Source organism: Pyxicephalus adspersus, chromosome 2, assembly GCF_032062135.1.
Source record: "Pyxicephalus adspersus chromosome 2, UCB_Pads_2.0, whole genome shotgun sequence".
NCBI classification, from domain to species: Eukaryota; Metazoa; Chordata; class Amphibia; order Anura; family Pyxicephalidae; genus Pyxicephalus; species Pyxicephalus adspersus.
This window is the reverse complement of record NC_092859.1, coordinates 105,234,059-105,254,672: the sequence shown is the minus strand read 5'-3', so window position 1 is coordinate 105,254,672 and position 20,614 is coordinate 105,234,059. Positions and strand designations below refer to the sequence as shown.

General features: G+C 36.3%; 1 protein-coding gene across 1 annotated transcript in view; it reads left to right on the top strand.

The window, feature by feature from the left end:
* Positions 1 to 5,499: 5,499 nt before the first annotated feature.
* Positions 5,500 to 20,614, top strand: part of SEMA3C (semaphorin 3C) — an 87,438-nt gene continuing 72,323 nt past the window's right edge. The window contains exons 1-2 of the mRNA XM_072401740.1: positions 5,500 to 5,826; positions 8,270 to 8,416. Coding sequence (XP_072257841.1) covers positions 8,314 to 8,416 — 103 coding nt within the window. The 5' untranslated portion in view covers positions 5,500 to 5,826; positions 8,270 to 8,313. The remainder of the gene's footprint in view (positions 5,827 to 8,269; positions 8,417 to 20,614) is intronic.

Genomic DNA, 20,614 nt, shown 5'->3' with positions numbered 1-20,614 from the left:
GATATGAAACTACATAAAAACATCTGGTTGGTTTACAATTCATCTTGACCTTGTCAGTATCTTAATATCCATAAGAGAAATAGAAGGAATATGTTATACAGTACACATAAAGACAACAAACCTATCAGTGCTCATCAAAATTCAAAATATAGCAGTAAATTGATTAAAAAAAAAAGCTTACAATTTATTAAAGAACCTTTGTTCAATCTGTTGGTTTATGAAAAATAGCTTTAACATTTATATTCACATTTATAGATAAATATGTAAAATATTCACACACCTATAATTCAGCATGCATTAAAGCAAAACTATATAAAAAACTAAAATAATATGACCAGACAGGTCCTTTATTGCAGAGGAGGCAGGCAATGTCCTTTCTGCAATTAAATAACCCTAAATCTGAAATAACCTGCCTGAATAGTTGATTGTTGGCTTTCAGTTGCACTACCAAGCACTAAAATGTTCAAGGAAATTTTTTTTTTGCTGAACTAATCAAAATAAATGGAAGTGATCACAGGTAAAAAAATATGCAGCTACGGTGCAGTTGAGCTCAGAATTTTTTATAGAATGCATAAATACAGCTGGAAATGTTATAGTGGGCTATTCTTTTCTATACCAACTGTGTCTACTAATAAATGAGAAGGATATAGGAAATAGGAAGGCAACCCCGGTCATTTTCCTTTCGCATGACTGTGGCAAGCTAAATGTTTCTTTACAATATCTGAAGACGTTCAGTTTTATATACTATAATTAACTATTTTAAAGCAGGATAAATCTTGGCTCATATATATTTGCCACACCAGTTTTAACTTGTAAGCACAAAAGCTTCCTTAAAAAAATAGGTGGCTGGAATGTATTTTTGCTGTAAGGAGAACATGAGATGAACTTCTAATTGATGGGTAAACAAAGTTAGCTGACTTGATTAAAATAATTAAATTGGTTTTTTCTTATTTGTACAGCTTTCCCTTTGAACAGGATATGACCTAACCATGCAGAATGGATGCTTCCAAAACTACTGTACTGTGGAAAAGGGAGAATTAGATGACATTACTTTAGGACAAAGGCAAGAAAGATACATATATGGACAATAAAGAGTTAGGGGGCAGGTTTTTGTATGTATGAATGTTATGCCAGGTCGTAAATCTGCCTTTTTATTTTCTTAACATTGTGATCATTCTGGTATTAGGATATAAAATTCACCCATGCCTAATATTTTGAGCCATGTAGCTAAGATAGTACTTACAAGCTGTCCCTTCTTCTATAAAGGACATGGTTGCTTGCATTTTATTGTTAACTTTAGAACTCATTAGATATACCTGTCAGTAGTTCAGGCCCTAAATTAGTCAAAGCTTCAGGACATACCCAAAACTTAAATTTAATGCAAAACCCAAACTTTATCTGGCTCATCCTCTGTATTTAATACTTTGAGTCACTGACCCGGAATAAGCATGCAGATAAGGATTTTTGACCTTCCTTATATGAATAGCTGTTTTGGGTCAGTGACTCAGAGAGTATTACGGAAGTTTGGTATAACAACCATGCAATTAGTGTTTTTAGTTAATTATGGTAGGTCCCATATTATTCTCATGATATTTTTACTTGAATATGAATTTTGCATTGCTCTAACAGGTCTGAGTCATCTTCCAGGACATCAATAATTTTGTTTTCTTCCTCTCCAACACTGCAATTTTCTTTGCTGACATCCTGGGTTGTGTGAATAGATTCTGTTACAGTTGTAGCAAGCTGAGCCTTTTCTCTGGATAAAGAAAAGTTTTCATAGCCTGGATGTTATGGCTATGAAGAAAGGCACAAAGAGGCGCTGCAGCGTAGAGGGTATAAAGAAAGGGTAAAGGACACTGTGCCATCTTAGACGGGATAGGCGTTGTGATGCTCCAAAATCTCCAAAGCTTTAATTGCGGGGATTTTTTGTCAACTCAAAAATCTAAAGCTGCTGATACGGATATGATTCCTGATATTCCTGATATATTAACATTTTTGTGAATTAAAATTCATATCACAAGTGCTTATTGTGCTCTTCCAATATTTCAGCTCAGAAAGCCCAATGGAACACTTGTTCAGATATATATGAACCGTTATACCAGAGTATTCAGTACTTGTCCTGACTTTATAGGTTATGTGTAAATACGGCAGATATACCCACTCCCCCAGGTATGCCAAAATATTTCTTTTAGCTCCCTCTTGTGATCTTCAGCGAGTTTATGATTTTAAATTAAAGGACACTCCAGATGTACGTTAGTCGTTAAAAGCCACACTTCTGTACTTTACAGCTGAATTATATTGAAAATATATTATGAGCCCTTTCTCGAGGATAAAATGTTGTAAATTGCAATTATTATTATTATGTTAACTGCCAAATTGTAGTAATCCTTTTCTAAAATGAAGCTGCCCCGGTAGACATAATAAGGCCCCTTGAAGAATTATTCTACTCATTTTGGCTGTTTTATTTAAGTATCACATAGCTACACTATTCACTTCTCTGGCCATTCTCGTTCCAAGAAAAAATGGGATAAAGCTCTGCTCTGCTAGAAACTTGGCCATGTATGGGCACCTCAATACTCAACCCATAAAATATGCTAACATTAAGTCCTGCATTTAATTGTTTTACAGTCTCTGTAAGAACCAGTTCCGTGTGAGTTTGATATCTTAAGAGAACTTCAGGACTATAAAAATATTGTTTCCCTGTAGGTGTAATGAAAATAAAAGGTATGAGTTTACAGAAAGGGAAAATTTCCAATGGAAAGTTGGAAGTAAGACATTTTATAGCATCACTGTATAAACTCAGTGTATAAAACACATTGTAAATGTTGTCTACTGTTAACTCCTGTTTTAAGCATTTATCTAATATGTTTTACAATGAATGCAAATCTTTTGTAATATTATGCTGCCAATCAATTCAACTGGTGCTCAGTAAATCAAATCCTAACCCAAAGGTGCACAACATGTGTGGTAAGACCCAAAGAGATGCTGGAAATTAGTTTAGAAGGTCCCCGCATGAATATAATAGCAATAGCAGCAAGCTCTCAGGAAAGTGATGTGTGAAGGCTGGGCATAGAATTTTTGAGTGAAAAAGAAGCAGATGTCTAAGAACCCCAGTGGGATCCTAGAATCAATTTTGCAGGTTCCCACATCATTAGCTAGAGGACTAAATTAAAGCTGAATTTTAATCTGAATATATTCCCAGGCCCCTTGCATTTATTGGCTCCTTGCTCTGCTTCCACCAGCTTGCTATTAAAATTATTAACTAAAACCTCCCTGTTTTCATTACATACCTTATTTTGGCTTTATTGACATCATCACTTTTCCCTTTCTTTGCATGCTGGTAGTTCTTGGTTTGTGGAAAAGGCCAGCAGGGTGCTAGCAAGGCATGTGATTGGCTACTATGGATAACAAATATAATTAGCGAATCAGATGCAAAATAAGCAACTTTGTATTTACTTTAATACCTATTTTCTTATGATGGGTGATATTAGATTTATTATTTCGGAACATCCTTGTACAGGTTATAGAGATTCTCTATTGTGTTCCCATTGCTTACTAACAATGCAGATAACAATCACAGGAAAGTAGTTTGAAAAGATGCACAAAGCTATTACATTTTACAGATTATGTTACTCCTTTCTTCCCAGAAATAGCTGCAACTTAATTATAATTGTTTAAAAAGGCTATACTGCTGCCAACAAAATGACAATTTGTTTATATACCAACCAAAAGTTTAAAAAGTTTATGAAGCAGAAAAGGAGAAAACATGGAGTTTAAAACAAACCACTGTAGATCTGGTCCATAAGAGATGAGATCATACCCAAAGTCTAGTAGTCTTCACCAATTATATCTAGATTAACTGTGGCCAGAGCAGAATAAAACTTATTTTCAACTGGTCACTGCATAGATGGAAAAGTTTTTTTTTTCCAGAGGCATGAACCTCAAATTTTTATTGCTCTTTGTGCCCTTTCTGGAAACTGGGAAAAGTTTTCCTTTCTCCTGCTGACCTTTGTAGCCAAGCAGAAAGTAATGGAAGGTCAAAAAGTTCTAAGGTATCACTGGGGCAGGATAAAGAGCATATCTTCCATCTTCCAGCTTGGGACATTCATTGCAATGACAACTAAAGCTGCGTACACACTTGCAATTTTTGTTGTTGGAAAGGATCTTTCACGATCCTTTCCAACGACAAGGGACTGCACGATGCATGAACGGTGCTGTACATACAGCACCGTTCTGCTCTATGGAGAGGGGAGGGGGAGAGCGTGAAATGCCACCACTCTGATTCTCTCCAAAGAAAGAGGGACACTTTTCAGTTCAAAGTTTTTATACAAATGACACACTTCTGTCATTCCTCATATTTTCAGACCATTATAAATAAATATGCAGAAAATGATTGGGTAAACTGGCAAGTGCTTTTTAAATTTTAAAATGGAACAATGCAAAACCTAAATTAAAGGGTTTACTGAAAAACAAACTTTTTATTAATTATTACTACTTTTTTCGACACACATGATATGTTTCATGAATCTTAAATATGTATATTATATGTTATCTAGTGTTGAACTCTCAAATCCCCTGAGGAAGCCTTCAATGGGCGAAACACATCGGGAACATCAAATTTTCTTTACATATCTGCTTAACTACAGAGTAAATTAGGCACAAATTTATGTTCTATCCTAGGTAATCTGTATCTGCAGATTTTTTAGCACAGCACATATGTGTATAGCTTAGACCACAAATATATTCACTGAATAAACACTTGAGTGTCTTTCACTTTCCTTTCTCGCTTCCATATACACATTTCATATTTATGTGGACCTCCTTTAGTTTTGAAATTTCTTCTTTGTAATTATTACTATTTTTAGAAGACTATATATTTTAACTCAAATGAAGTCCAACTAAGAATTATTAGGGTTCTAAAAAAGGGACAATCTCTCTAAATCAGGGCCAGTTGGGGGTATGGATAACAATGCATGCTTTGATTTTTTATGCTAGCACCTTTGGCACCACTGTCATTTGGCAAGGGGCAAGTATTTGGCACATTGGTCAGTTACCTGGAGCAGCCTAGGTGAAGCAATGTGAAATTGTTCCAACACACAAGCTATGCAAAGGATATTGCTTCTTCGTTATAAAAGTATTTTACATGCACAGTGGTGACAGGGTCACTTAATACAACCAGCATCGTTGTCATAGCAGAGTCATATAAAAAATACTTGAATGGTAAAATAATAAAAGTACTGTTTAGTTTTAGCCACATACATATTTGAAAAATTACATTCTTCTTGCACATTTGTTTTGCAAATCCCCTTTGCCATAAATAAAATATTTGTAGCACACAGTCCAATATATTTTTCAGGAGGTATAAGTGCAGGGGATGATAGCCCAGCAGTCCCAGCACAGGCAGCACATTTCCCTATTGAGTGTCATTGCTCCATGTGTATGAGGGTGTGGCTGAGCTCTTCTAGCGCTCTGCCTAATGTGTACTTGGCTTGGATCTCAGTCTGTGTGAGGCTCATGACTGAGAGCAGCAGCTACAGACACTGCTAGAGCTATGTAATAGGAAACCAAGGTCTCCTTCTCCCTCAGCTACTTTCCATTCACATTGAAAAGAGGAGCTCCCAGGCGTATGAAGGGTTCAGCAGCAAGGGATTATTCTACAAAGTCTCTAACACCAAACCAGCAGGCGACTCAGAAGCAGAGATTTACTAAGAAATTGGGTCCTGGGGATTTTAAAAAGGCTCTCAATGAAATATCACAGCCACTTAATCCATGAGGTGTTGGAGCCAAGATTGATGGCTGAGCTCTTCTGATTTCTTCCAAAGTTGGGTAAGCTATTAAGAAACTCCTATTGTGGAAATGTCAGGCTGAGCATTGAAGTTGTGTGAATGATCTGCCTATTGTGTGTATCTGCTCTGACTGTAGGGACAGTAGCAGTGAATGTTAGGATCAGGCACCTGCATCTCACTGCACTGACTAGATCCAACCCAGAGCTGCACAAAGTGCTGGGGGACACAGGGGTGACACAAGGAATAGGAATCTTTATCAGGGCTTCTATCTAGATAGTATGCAGAACATTTGTCCTGGGAGCATTGCACTCTTCACTCATTATATATGACTATGGGACACATAATGGTTTTATGGGGGACATAGTAATAGTGTACATGGATAAGAAGAGGTGGGAGCCATGATCACCAATCTTTGGCCAATGACCAATGTAACAATATTTCTTCTCTAATATACTGAGCAGGTTGCTAACAATCTTTCACCAAATCAGATTGCATCCAAACCTTCTATTTTATTTCTTCTTACTGTTTCTATATGTACTGTAATTACAAAGTGAGCAATGTCTCTGTATAGAACAAGTATAGATCACATGTGCATAAATCAAAATCCTTGACATTTATTATTGTGCCAGTGCTAGTATATGTGATTATAGATATATACAGAGTAGATATTAAATCCCCCAGCCTATCCTATTGAAACCGATGACACCAATCCATTCCCCCATTATTTTTCCTAATAATATTACACCAGGTGAATGTTAATCCCACTGATTAAGGATCTTGGTTGAACAGTTGATACTGAGTTTGTTTTAGCTTAGCATGTCTTTAGATGATGAGCTTTTAATGTGTACTTTCTGTTTGAAGAACAGTCCACAAGATGTTATCACAGCTGAAAAAATGTGGGGCAGGCATTATGTGTGTGCACTTTTATAGACATGTTTATTATGTTGTATTATAAACACAAGCAGCCTTGTTCACACTTGGTGAATGTTAAGTACACAGGTAGCATTTGTTTATTATAAAACTTTGAGACATCCTGTAATAACATGTGTTATGAGCTGACATAATGGAACACAGGCGCATGGTACTTACTCTGCGTTCAAAGTTTTTTGGCTTCTATTCCTTGAGATTCATTTTCCAGCAGGTGGAGTTATTTTCCGTATAGCTTGGTCTTATGATTTTATCTGGAGCATTCTGATTATTATTATTATTGTTACACAGTATTTTTATAGAACAGACATATTACACAGTCCATACTCATGTTACAGGCTGTCCCACAAAATCTAATATCTAATCCTAATGTCTTTATATATGTTAATCTTTAATACAGTCTAAGGTCAATTTTGGGGGAAAGCCAATTAACCTAACTGTATGTTTTTGGGATGTGGGAGGAAACCAGAGTACCCGGAGGAAACCTATGCAAACACGGGGAGAACCTGCAAACTCCATGCAGATAGTGTCCTGGCCCAGATTCCAACCTGGCACCAGAGTGCTAACCACTGAGCCACCGTGCCGCCCATGATAACTGTGCATTAAAAAAATCAGCGGTGACACCCCCTTCCCATTCATGTTTATGTAACAAGGGGAGAGAGATCTCTATTTTCTGAGCAGGTGCTATTCAACAAGAAGAGAAAGCATGCTGCACTTTCTATTAAGAAAAGGTACAGTTCATGGATAAAACTACTTGTGTGACAATAGTGAAATGATGTAACAGCTAGTAGGGGTTGATTTATTAAAGCAGTGGAGGCTGTTCACTTAGTGAATGTTTACTTAACTTAGTGAATAACTGTTTACCAATGTACCAACAAAAATCCAGTGATTTATTTTTCCTGCCCCTGCACAATATTGAGTAGTCAGTTTCACATCATCCTATTTACTAACTAAGATAAAAGCAGAACTACAGCGAAATAAAAAAAAGATAAAATAATTAGCCCATTAAAAGATGAAATATCAAAACTAGGTTTTGCTAGAACAATAATTAATTAATATGCTGTTAGATATCGTCAGTCTGATGGCCAGCATTGGTATATATGTTTCTTTTGGTTCTCGTTGACCTAGATCCACTTTAGCCAGTGAATGGACTGTGCAAGAAGAATCAGCACAGGGATGTTCAAATTTTTCCATCACTCTGCTGTCTCCTCCTACGGTCAGCATTCTTCTTCTCAAGACAAGATCTGATTGGCTTCTTGTACTGGTTCTCCTTCTTACACAACAGCTCTGCTATGTAGGATTAATTGTTTTTACCTGTAGGAACACATGATGGCGACGCTCTGGGCAAGCAGGTGTAAACTCAGGTACATATAGTCATGAATTAATGATTACAGAGCTTTTTGATATATATGAATTCAGCTTTAACATTTGCATCACTTATTCTTTATACCCCTACTACCCCACCCCTTCGATAAACAAATGCTGCATAAAAAACTTATATGACTACATGCTGTTTGAAACTTTGTAGTTCATTGTATCATCTGTTTCTTTTACAGTTGGCTTGGCTTGGTATTAAAGAAGGAAGTAACATTTAGCCAAAATGGCCTTTGTGGGGATCCAAGTTTTGTTTGGGCTGTCCGTTTATACCATTTGTGTGGTGGGATCTCAGCAGCCACAAGCAAGAGTATTCCTGACATTCAATGGTAAGATATATTATCTGTGTCTACAAAGGTTAAAAGCATTGGTTATCATTTTAAAAAGACTACAGCACACGTCAGTTCTGAGCAATGAAAAAATCTGTGAAAAATGATGTGTAGATATCCAATATGAAATGAGAGCTATACATTAATGTATAAATCACAGTCAGGGTAAAAGTGCAGAGCAGATAGTCATGCTAGCATAACACGCCTAGTCATTGCAATGTCTGCTTTTGATTGATATTTCTGCTACTGCGTGTTGGACTGGAGTCAAGGTTATAACAAGACGTATAGTGTACATTGCATTTAAGTAGGCAGTCTAGACTTGGCAGTGTCTTGCCGCTTAATATTAAATCCAGTTTTACATTATGAAAAAGACAAACATTCCTAAAACTTGAATACACTTTGGGGAAATCTACATTTTGTATGAATGAAAAAGCTCAGGAACAGTAACGTAGAACAAAATAATGATTTCAGTTTTATATTCTTCACAATAAGTCTAAACTACATTTTTAAAATGAATACATGTTTAAGTATATTGGTTATTGGTGTCTTACATCTTTGTTTAATGTATCTCAGAATGTACAGGTTGTCCCTAAGGATTAGGGCTGGCCACATAGAGTATGATTTGATCTATTAGTTCAGCAGTATTTACTAACAGTCATGACCTGTGTTACTTGAGTACATTCAGTAAGACTCTTAACGTAAGTCCATATACAGTGCATAGTTGTTGGTAAATCTAGCCTGGATGAAATATTGTGGCCTATTTATACAAACACCACAGTTTTAGACATTTGATTACATACATCTATTTACCATGAAATGATGAACATGGACAAAACAAAGATATGTTGTCACATTTAGGTGTTACCTAGTGTTCAGTGTGTATCAAGTAAATTTTTCTTACAATATTACCCACCACTAACCAGAGATAGTATGGATTGTTCTCCCTAGGCCCCTTTACCCGGGTGCACCACCCGCCACTTTTCAGTAACCACCCGGCTGTTTTTGGATGGTTACTGAAGAGTTGGGTCACAATACAGGGGTTGCCACCCGCCTACAATTTCTTCCCACCCAGCTCAAAATAAATTCTGGGTTGAGCACTGGTATCGATCCATAAATATTAATTCTGTATGTACAAAATTTGTTACTCTTCTTTTTTACTAGTTTTGAAAAGTCTGATTATCCTATTTCCACTGTGTCTTCTTTTCCTGTTTTTAACTGGCAGAATTGAAAGCCAGCATGGGCTTGTTTTTTGGTTTTTGATTTAATTTGCTAAAAGTTTAATAATTCAGCTTAGCCAGTCAGTAAATCTCCATACCTCTGCCACACTGCACAACCAGGCAAGTTATTAGACACTGTTATCTGTACGTTATTCAGAATCATTACATTGCTGGTTCAATAAAGAGACTATTCAGGTTAAAATGTTAGAGTTTGTATATAGCCCATCCCCAGTCATACTCACATAGGCCCTGATTTATGAAAGCTCTCTGAGGCTGGAGAGAATACACTTTCATCAGTGAAGCTGGGTGATCCAGCAAACCTGGAATGGATCTGGTCCAGGATTCCAAATGTTTGCTAGCAAATGGGGTTTTTAATCCATTCCATGTTTTCCGGATCACCCAGCTTCACTTCTGAAAGTGTATTCTCTCCAGCCTTGGAGAGCTTTCATAAGTCAGGCCCATAATGTCTACCTGCTGCACCATCCCTGCCTGTCTGGGGTTTTATGTTGAATGTTGTTGAATTTTAGACTTGAGGATGTGATGGCACCATCTATGTGGCATAGAGGGAGCCAGGTTTAGAATGCATGGCTTGGGGTGGTGGACTTTAGAATAGATTATAATAAAGGACACTGGTTAATATCCTTACCAATACAGAGAGTAAAAAAATGAATGTGTAACTAATGTCATGTCTTCTTGTACCTCTGTTATTGTAAAAAAAAAAACGTTCAACATCAAAAAATGTTCTATGGTAGTTTGGCATTTTTTTTAACAATGTGGTATATGTTATGATTCTTCCCAAAGGTTATAGCCCTGTGTAAAGAAATTTGTATAAAGTATATCTGATTGACTTGTTATAATATCACTTAGAGAATCTGGGAAGTGTTTTTCTTGCTATAGAAAAAATACCATTGTGATTTTCTTTAGTACTAATACTTTGTGCATTTCACATAAAGGCTGTGTGTAACTAAGTGTGCCATTTAAAATATGTGTGGTAAGAAAGCTTTAATGTCTGTCAAATCCAATTTGGATTTTTAAAACCTTCATTTATCCATTCATCCAATTACTACTTACACAGCCCCAGAACTGCCTAGAAAGCTTCTTTTAAATTGAGTGTGTTTTGCATGAAAATCAGCTCAGTGGCTTCCCACTGGTGAATATATTTATGAGCTGCTATGTCTGCTGCCACATAAGGTGAAGTGAGAATAGTAACACTGATTATTATCCAAGTCACTTGATTAATTCCATCATTTAGTCTTTGTCTAACCTGCAACTTCCTTCTGAAAGGCCAAAGCTATCTTTAGAACAAAGGCTTATGTCAGTACACCGTAATTATGCACTTGAAGGAAAGCTGAAAAAGAAAATGGTTCTGTTCTGTGTAGAATTTATACTGCCTACACACTGACAAACGTAGGCATGTGTCTGTCTGTGCTTCAAATAACTTCAGTTTTAGATCAACCTGTCTTTATAGAACCATGGGGGTTACTTTTTCCAACCTCCTTATGATAATAGAAGTCACCTGCTGATATTCTGAGTAACTCATCTAAAACAGGTATGCAGATCAGAAAGTCACAGGGTCTAAATGTATGGCATGTAGGCAGCTGGCAAAGCAGGGTCAGTGATGGCAGCCTCCATGCAACACAGATGATCTCTTTCTTTCTAAATGTAGTGCCCTACGTGTTGACATATACAAACACCTCTTTGTTGGTGTTATTGTCTGTTTGATCTGGAAAGAATAGGACCGTCCATTCCCACTGTAGGTCATTGTGTGGAATATTTGGTGAACTTTACCTCTCAAGATTTGTCATTGTTCTCTCTGCTGTTCCTGTTTGTTGCTGTAGTTTATGTACAGGCTTCTGTGCAAACAAGGCACTCACATGGGCTATAGGAAAAGGATACACAAGGGAGCACTTCAGTAGTTTTATTGATTTTACACTATAGCCCAGGTTCCTTGGTTTTCTAGAAGCCGTGTGATTGAGAACATGCTCCTCTTTTTAACTTATAGCAGTCGAGCATTTCCTCAGAGCTCTTTATTGCTGACACCAACAATGGCCAGGCTTTTCCGTAAGATTGAAAGGTTATTGGAAGTCTAATGTTAGTAGCTGAGGAGTGTAAAAGTTAATGTGTAGGGGCTGCAATTGTTTAGCCATGCATTTTCCTACTTAGCCAAGGTCAACAATTGAATGGTCTAGGAAAATAAAAATTGTAATATGCTTAAAACCTTCTGGGTGCACCAAATTGGAGTGGGTAATAAGCAGATTGCCAAGGCTTTACTAACAAAGCAGGGGAATTACATTTTTATAGAACCTCTAATTCTAAACATCTTGTCATGTCATATCTTTTGTTTTGTTTTTTGGTGTTGTATGTTTTTGTTTTTGTTTTTTTGGTGTTGAATGGTGATGGCAGACTTGCATGTGTGTGCTATTACAATTTGTAAAAAAAAAAAATTGTAGGCATATATTATACAAGTCTCAAATTTGTAAAGACACTCTATCCTTTTATACCTAGAAGAAGCAGATCGGAAGGATTAGGTGTTTGGGAAATGAAACCTTTACTTCTAAAGAGTCTCAAGAAGTATACTACAAATTGGATTACGGGCTTGAACAATTCTATGTCTTCTGAGCTATTGAGAGCAATAGAAAAAAAAAATCCCAGTGAAACTGCTTTCTATATGTGAGGTGTTATAAGTGAAAGAGATAAAAAGGTTTTAGACTGGAACCTGTTCTAGCCAAAATGGCAACAATAATTATGCTGCATAATGTAGTGACAAAAACATCTTTATATTGTGGTTTTTTTTTAAGATTACCAGTGCTTGGCTTTTCAAACATTTATACATAAAAAGGTTTGGTGAGAAATGATGCAACAATTTAATTACAATGACATCTAAAAGTGAATATGTATAATGAGAGTCAAACGCCCTCATAAATGACCTGCATGTTCGATTGTTCTGAAGAACAAGAGAGGAGACAAAGGTCAGCCATATCTGGCACAGCCCATTAGTCTGGACAAGTTAGGCATTACTAATTCAACAACAGACTGTCATTCTTGTGCCTAGGCTGTCTTTTCTGATTAGTGGCCTATCTAAAGGCCCATTTATCTTTGCTATCTATACACAAAATTGGTTCTAAGTATTCTGTTAAGCATACCATGAAAGAAAGCATTCTAATGGTTAATTGCTTTTTGAGGTACATATTTAATTGGCCTTTCGAATGATCTCATTGGCCTTTCAGTTTAAAAATTAAAAAAAAAAAAAACATTTTTGTATCAGCACTAAATTTAAAAGAATATGAAAACAAACCTATGGGTGTGTAGTACTTTACAATTAACCAAACTGATTAAAAGTAAAAGAACTTGTTTAGTCCAATATGTATTCGTGAAAGTATAGGAGAAGGAAAAAAGTTTAGATCACGGTATGTTAAAATACATTGAGGTTATGTTGACTTTTCCCACATCAACATAATTAAAGGAATTAGGAGCCTGCGTATTTTCACATTGCAAAATTTCATTAAAGTCTCCTGTACAAAGACAGAATACACTTGACCTATGGCCTTTGTTAAGCCTGGGTGTGTGAGTGGTATGGCTAATCAGCAATAAGATGGCTTTCCAAGCACAGGAGTTTCTCAGTGGTATTTGCTTTCTATATTAACTGCATCATGAGTTTGGATGTGTGCCATAACATGCAGCATGTATGCATATCAGTGAGGTCACAGTACACAGAGTAGTGCTGTTGTACATACTCCATGTCACTTGGAATTCTTTTCAAATAGCTTGATGACGCTTTTTAAATCAGCAATATACATTTTCTAGAAGGCTAAAGCTTTAGTTAAAGAAGAAAGAATAGATTGATAATTTGATAGTAGTTTGATTTGTTGGAAAACCTGTGTTTTAATTTATATGATATATATTATAGATGATATTAGGCCTTATAATTTAAATGAAGGAAAGATCAGTGACATTATTGGTAACACTCATATTTATTGTGTTTCCTTTCCTATTGGTTTTTACATTGTAAGGTTTTGAAAAAAATAAACATTGCTTACAAATAGGGATGAGCGAGAATGCCTCGGACAAAAATTTCCTCGAACTTCTGATGCGTCTCCTAAATTTCGGCAAACCGATTTCCCGGACCCATCGGAAGATCTAGGAAATCATTACAGGCGAAGTACCGCGGCTGCAATTCAATGGTACTCCTCCTGGTATTGTGAGTCCCGCGGCTGTGCTCATCAATGAATGCAACCATAGGAATCATCATAGGATCATTCCCACGGCTGCATTCATTCATGATGAGCACAGCCGCGATCCAAGAACACATACTACAGGGCAGCAAGAGCAATCAGGGTACCAGAGCTGTTAGTACTATCACTACACGACCATACACACAATAGATAGTGAATGATTGTCGCCCAAACAGATCCGCCAGGACGGTCTTTCGTTTCCAGCGACATTGCCCGTTCACCGAGGTCATTGGTTTGTCATTGTGCACTTTTTTGTTAACGATTTTGGAACGATCAATCATTATTCGTTTATTTCCAGTGACCATTATTGCACGTGTGTACGTAGCTATACTCATGGGTTGGGAATAAAACTAAGCATCTGTCTTAGATGACACCAGCATTTTCCTTAGTGCAATATGTAATAAAAATAAAAGTCACTCTGGTAATGCTGTCAGATTGTTTCTATTGAAGCAAACACTCTAAAAATACCAGTTAACGGGCTGTCTAGGAATCTGGAGCTTTGGAAGTTTTCTAAAACAAGGGTGTACTCAATCACTGTGTGGTTAAACAGCTCAGGTTCTCATTCAAGTCTCCGGTTCTCATCCTTTAATAATATTAGATATGACTGCCCTAGCTTATTCTTCTGTTGTAGAAAATATTCAGCCTTTAAATTACAGCTCGCAACACACAGATACTTCATTTATTTTTTTGGATCCAAGATTTTTTGTTGATTGTGTAACAGACTGGGGAGGATTAAATGTTTTGTCTCCAGAGGCTGGTAGCCACAAAACCCTTTTCACATTTTGTGGTCAGTATTACCCTAGGGAGAAGTTATGCTTTCTTTTAATCTCTTTTCTATCTTGCTGCCAATTCTTCAGAATCTTATGTAGCATGAATGGAATTTCTATTCACTAGCAGGTCAATTTAATCTTTAACTTTCTCTGGCTTTGTAATAAAACCACAGTTAAAAAAAATACAGCTTTTCCTATGAAACTTATCTGAGATCAAAGTAATTGACCTGAATTGCACAATATTTATTCTGACCTACTCAGTGGGTTCTACCTCACTACTTGTTGTGTATTCACTTTTTTACATTGTTGTTCCAGAGAATGAATATAAAAAGCAATAGCTTGAAATATAAACCTTGACAACAACAGTAATAATATATGATTGATATCCTAACCCATCCCCACTCTAATAAATAGAGTTTGTCTTTACTGGAGAAATGTCATCTCACTTGCTGTACTAGTTCCTGATTGGATCCCCTAAATGAACATTGGTTCACTTTACTGCACGTTTCCTTGCCTTACTGCTTAATAAATCACAACCATGGCTGACATGCAGTCCTTTTTATAGGTAGTTTTCCAATTACCTTTACCGTGAATTATTATCATCAGGAAGCTGTATTCATACAGTAATACTGTGTGGTAGTCTTTACCACAGTTTCATAGTTTGCATGGCATTTTTATCTACCTGTTTTATGTTGTTTTAGCTTAGGCAAATAAAGAACATGATGCCTGCAGCCCTTGAAAATGTTGTCTTGTGTTTTACCGGTTGTAAGTTAAACACCCTAGAGAACTCTCTAATCACTGCTTGGAAATGTATCAATAAAGAATAATTAATTACCACAAGGCTATAAAGTAAAAATGAACACAACTGAAGTTTTATACAGGTTTAACTACTTTCATTTTTTGTTAGGCTTTGTCAGTGAACTCTACAATAGATGCAACACATTTTCTTTATTCATTACATTTAAAATAAAAAGAAGCTTCAGAAACCACTACGTTCTTGTTTTTCCAAGCTCAGCACTGAAGTTTACTTCTTTAATGTGTTAAGGTTTGCTGAAAGTCTATTCAAGTTAAATAGACTGCTTTAACACAGCAACAACATTTTGTATGCTTTGACATAGGTGTGGTACAGCAACATATAGTGGGGATGGGCCCTTTTTGTTCAGATTTGCAATATCATGAGGAGACATGCAGAAACCTTCTCTTTCAAAAAGAAAGAATTACTAAATTGCATCTCATTTCAGGGTGATACTTAAATATCTAAAGCAGTACATAAAAGAAGTGAACAGAAATGTATTAAGTGACATAGAAAATAATCCTGCATTGTCTCCTAATGTTTGTAAATTGATGAGATATTTGTTAAGGAATATGCCAAAGAGCTTACAAAACAGCTGCACTTAAATGGGTTATTGATTTGAGATAGAGGGGAAATTGACCCATCTTTAAGAATATTGACCAGTAGTTGGTCTAATCATTACATTTGTGCATCATTTGTAACCTGTCTTGTTAGGAGCATACAATTGTAATACTTTTGCTGTGCCTAATGTTTGTGCAAATGTACATCTTGTTGCAGGAAAAACAGACAGGCCATTTGAAAAATAGGATCATTAGTGATCTGTCAGCAGGCATTTACCCATCATGTATTGTAGCTCTTTCAACTTTGCGTGTTAGCTCAAAACATCTATTTTTGTATGAAATGAAGATTAATTATATTTGCAATTGTAATGCATAATTCAGTTTTCCATGACGAAACACCTTCTGACTTTCTGCTGTAAGGTAAATATGCAATGATTCAGCTGACAGTTCATATGTAGAAAATAAATGTTTATTGGAGTTTATGGGAAATCTGTTGCCTCCATACTTACCTGGCTGTAACAGCTGTGATTGCAAACATCTTTGAGGTATGGTGTACATTCAGGGTTCAAGACAGGCGTATCCACTGTAAGTATGCTTTAGATCTCGGTTTCAGGACCTCAGAATTAGCCCTTAATTGTGAGTTAGAGAAAGGTAATTTTCACAAAGGTTTTCCAGCAAGATAAATAGGGAGTTCCATTTAACATAAAATTTGCTAAATTATTCATGGCCAAAACTTTACTTAATCGCTGATATGTTGAACTACATGCTAACTTCTCAAGTCTGCTCGAAAGACCAATATTATTCCTGCATAAATACTTTATTGTTCCTAGGAGTATGTACTATTGCGTGCATCCCAACATACAATGCAGTTCCATTTGGTGCATTTTACGAATATTTTTACTGTGCTTTTGCGGATTGTGCAGATAGTTTTACTTTGGATGGTTTGGTGTGAGCCTTTGGCAGAACATAGTTTCATTAGGCTGGCAACTAGTGATACCTGTAACTGTTTGAAGGTCTACTGAAGCATTATGAAGGTGTTATAGGTGAGAGCGCACACATACTCTTAGTGGTTGAAACATTACCAAAATCATACCCATGTAGAGAACTGTAGTGACTGAATGGTTGAATAAACTTTTTTGATGATGGTAAGTCATGCAGACAATTAATAAAACCTGAGTGTGGGAAATATTTCACAAAAACTCAGTTTTTTATACTTTCTAGAGTACTTAGCATTTCATACAAAGAGTATTTAGCCCTCATGCATCCTTACATTGTGGACAGGCTCCTACAGCAACCTCTCTTTTTTAGGCTTTTCTTCCTGTAATTTATCTTGTTATTCTTCTACAGGAATAGTGACCCTGGCTGTCATGTTTTACCAACTTGTAAGTCTAAGCACAGCTTCTTACCACTCCAAGAGACAATGCTATCACCAAGCCAATCCAAGTGTAGACCTACAAGCACTGGTATCACACCCTGGCTTGTATACATTGGTCTTAAACGTAAAAGTATTGGATACTATTAGGTAAAAACAATATTTGCATTTAAATTTATTCAACTGAGAAGAAATGCTTTGCAACCAGGGATAATTTTATATATAAAACACCCACAGCTCTTCTTGTGCGTAAATGTGTACACAGCAGCTAGTTGTTGTAAATGAGTTTTATAAGTTACTATTTATCTGCGTATCAGGAAACACCAATATCAGTCTTTCCATTGTTAGTTTTAAAATGACTTTCTATTAGGTCAATGTTTTAGCTGAAGGCCATGCACTTATTACAAAATTATATTTAGTATTACCTTTCTCATCATTAATGAGTCTGTGTATGTGCTAAATTAGGAGTGAGCCTCTGGGGTCTTGTATTGTATGTGTGTGTTCACGTATAGCTTTTGTTTATGTTGTTTTACTATGGTGAAAGAAAGGAAATAGTGTTATGCATTCAGTACACATCTAGGTTTCCGAAGCCAGGGAAAGTAGAGATTTATAGTATCTCTGAACCATTCACAGTAAAAACTGTAACACAGATGTGTGTTTGTCACAACCGAATGCTAATGCCCATAGGGCATGCGAATGCTAAGGCCCATATTTAATATTTCCTTTGGTATTGCACAGCCTGCTTAATTCTACTTATCAATCTACTGTAGATAGCAGAACAAGTAGTTTTATTGTCCATTTCACACAAGTAAAACCAGAAAAAGTAACAACTGATGTACTTCCAAGTGAGGATAATTTCTGTAAAATGATAAGAGCTGGTTAACAGCTGTGTCTTTTGAAGGCCATTCCCTTGTTTCAGAGTTGAATTTAAATCATAAGGTTGATAAAATGATATAGTAATTCCATTGCATATTTCGTCATCTTTTAGATGTGGATCCAATATCATTTTTTCCATCATGGTTTTCTTCTCATGATATCAGACATGCTTCTGATTTGGGTTTACATTATAAATCATTGTTGTGATCCAGAATTATCATTTCAAATTTAGTTTCATCACCATTTAGCGTGAACCGGGGCTTCTGATGAGATTGGGTGCTGTTCTTTGCATGGCTTAAAAGGTAGAAAGGAAATGTGTCTGGCTCAACCCAGTCCTAGTGGGATTTTTCTTTGGAGGAGACCTGTCTGTGATGGACCCGGCTTTGGTAAATAGATCACTTGCTTTTGGCCAGGTGACCAAAGTTGGAGGGGCCTTAGGCCTTGTGTCGGAGATTGGACCGAACTAATTCACCCTGTGCACTTTTTTGTTTATATTATTTTGCACAGGGTGTTTGGTTTTTCAGTGCTTGCACAAAAAAGAAAAAAAACATTTTCAGGGAAAACCTAGTATTGTGGTTGTATTCACATAAAGTGCTTGTTTATGATGGTTTAGAGTTAGCCTGAGCTGCTGCAGCATGCAGATCATCATTCCTTCCCCACACCTCGGTGACCCCTGTAGTAATAATTGCATGCCCCCACACACACAGATTAACTTATCTACATACATTCCATAAACCCACACATGCTAACACACATAATGTGCACTTAATACACACCTACCTAAGATCTTGTCATATCATGTATCATAAATCATGTTTGCTCATTCCCATAGCTGTTAATGGTGTTTTGATGTATCATTGTAGCCAGATAAAAACAATGGTAATCTTCATAAAGATTTCCAATGTTTTTATAAATATATTTTTTTTCTACAGCTACACTGTTATACCTCTTATTAATGTATTTTTTATGGATGTGGGTTACTTAAAAATAGTGCTGATCATTATATATTAGCTTATTTCAGGCTATTTATTGGGATACATTGATGTTTAGAGTGTAAGTGGATCCAGTTGAACAGATAATGACATCTGTGTTAATGTATTGTTCAGCTGCAAGGAAATTGAGCATAACACTTAGGTCATAGGTACAAAGTTACAGTCCTTAAGTCTATTGAAACACCATATATCATTCATACCTGGTTGATCACATGTGTGTTAACCAAAACCCCATTAAACCATTTCAACAGTCAAGCTCAAGCTCAAACTTTAAATCCAGGCAATGACATCATAAATGTATGGCTTTTCCATAGCTCTTGAAAAGAGTCCAGGCAAACACAGCACCAGTAATAGATTAATAGCTTCTTCACCTGGGCTTCCATTTTGATGCACTGTTTGGCAGAAAATAATAGTGTTGTCAGGTTTTCAGCTTGGGGCAGGAAATGAAGCTTGTCAGCTGCTGCTGCTTCTATTTGTGCCAAGACTACTAGACAACATATCAGACATTAAAATGGTGCAGATTCATCCAACACTGAATCCTTCCCATCTATTTTTTTTGATAGGAGACATTTGCAAAATACAATCTGGTGATTTGTATGTTTATTGATGAGTTTTACCCTTACTGACCTACTAAATTTGCTTCCTTATGGGGATTTACCCTCACTTGATGTCATGCTCACAGCAGTTTTAAAAGATAAGAAGTGAGAGAAAATCTGCCATAGGGACAAAGAAATAAAAATGTAAAACAACTCTTGCTGGAAAGTTTCCCATATTTTCTGCCTGATAAACTATTGGAAAGGAAAGGTGAATCATTTATTAGAGCCCCAGATACCAATAAACTTTTACCCACTTTAGCCATGATCTCTTGGATTTCTCTTTCCCCACTATCCCATCTTTAAATGGCAGCTTTGGCCATGTTGTTTATTTTTATTTATTTATTTTTTAATGGTAAACAAACTTTATTGTACTCATTACTTCACCACAAATACAAGAAATGTCTGGCACTGAAAATAAACAAATGATAATACTAAGGTTTCCAGATGTTTTTCTTTTTTTTTCTACCTCTTTAAAGGATGGATTCAGATATTGTAAAGTACACAAGAAAACGAAGGCTATTGTTGTGTTACAGCCAACCATGACTATTGCATCTGTGTTTTGTAGATGTGTGGATTGTATTATTTGTCTTTTAGATGGCTGTAGGAAGCTGGATTGTAAAGCAGGAAAACTGAGTCGCCTTATATTGCTGGAGCAAAAATACTTGATTTTCACAGGCAGTGATGCATGACAATAAAACTAGCTTTCCACCATAAACAGATAACCAGAACAATAATAAAATCACTGAGAATTGCAATTACTTTCCCATGGAAAGTTGACTTTGTAGAGACA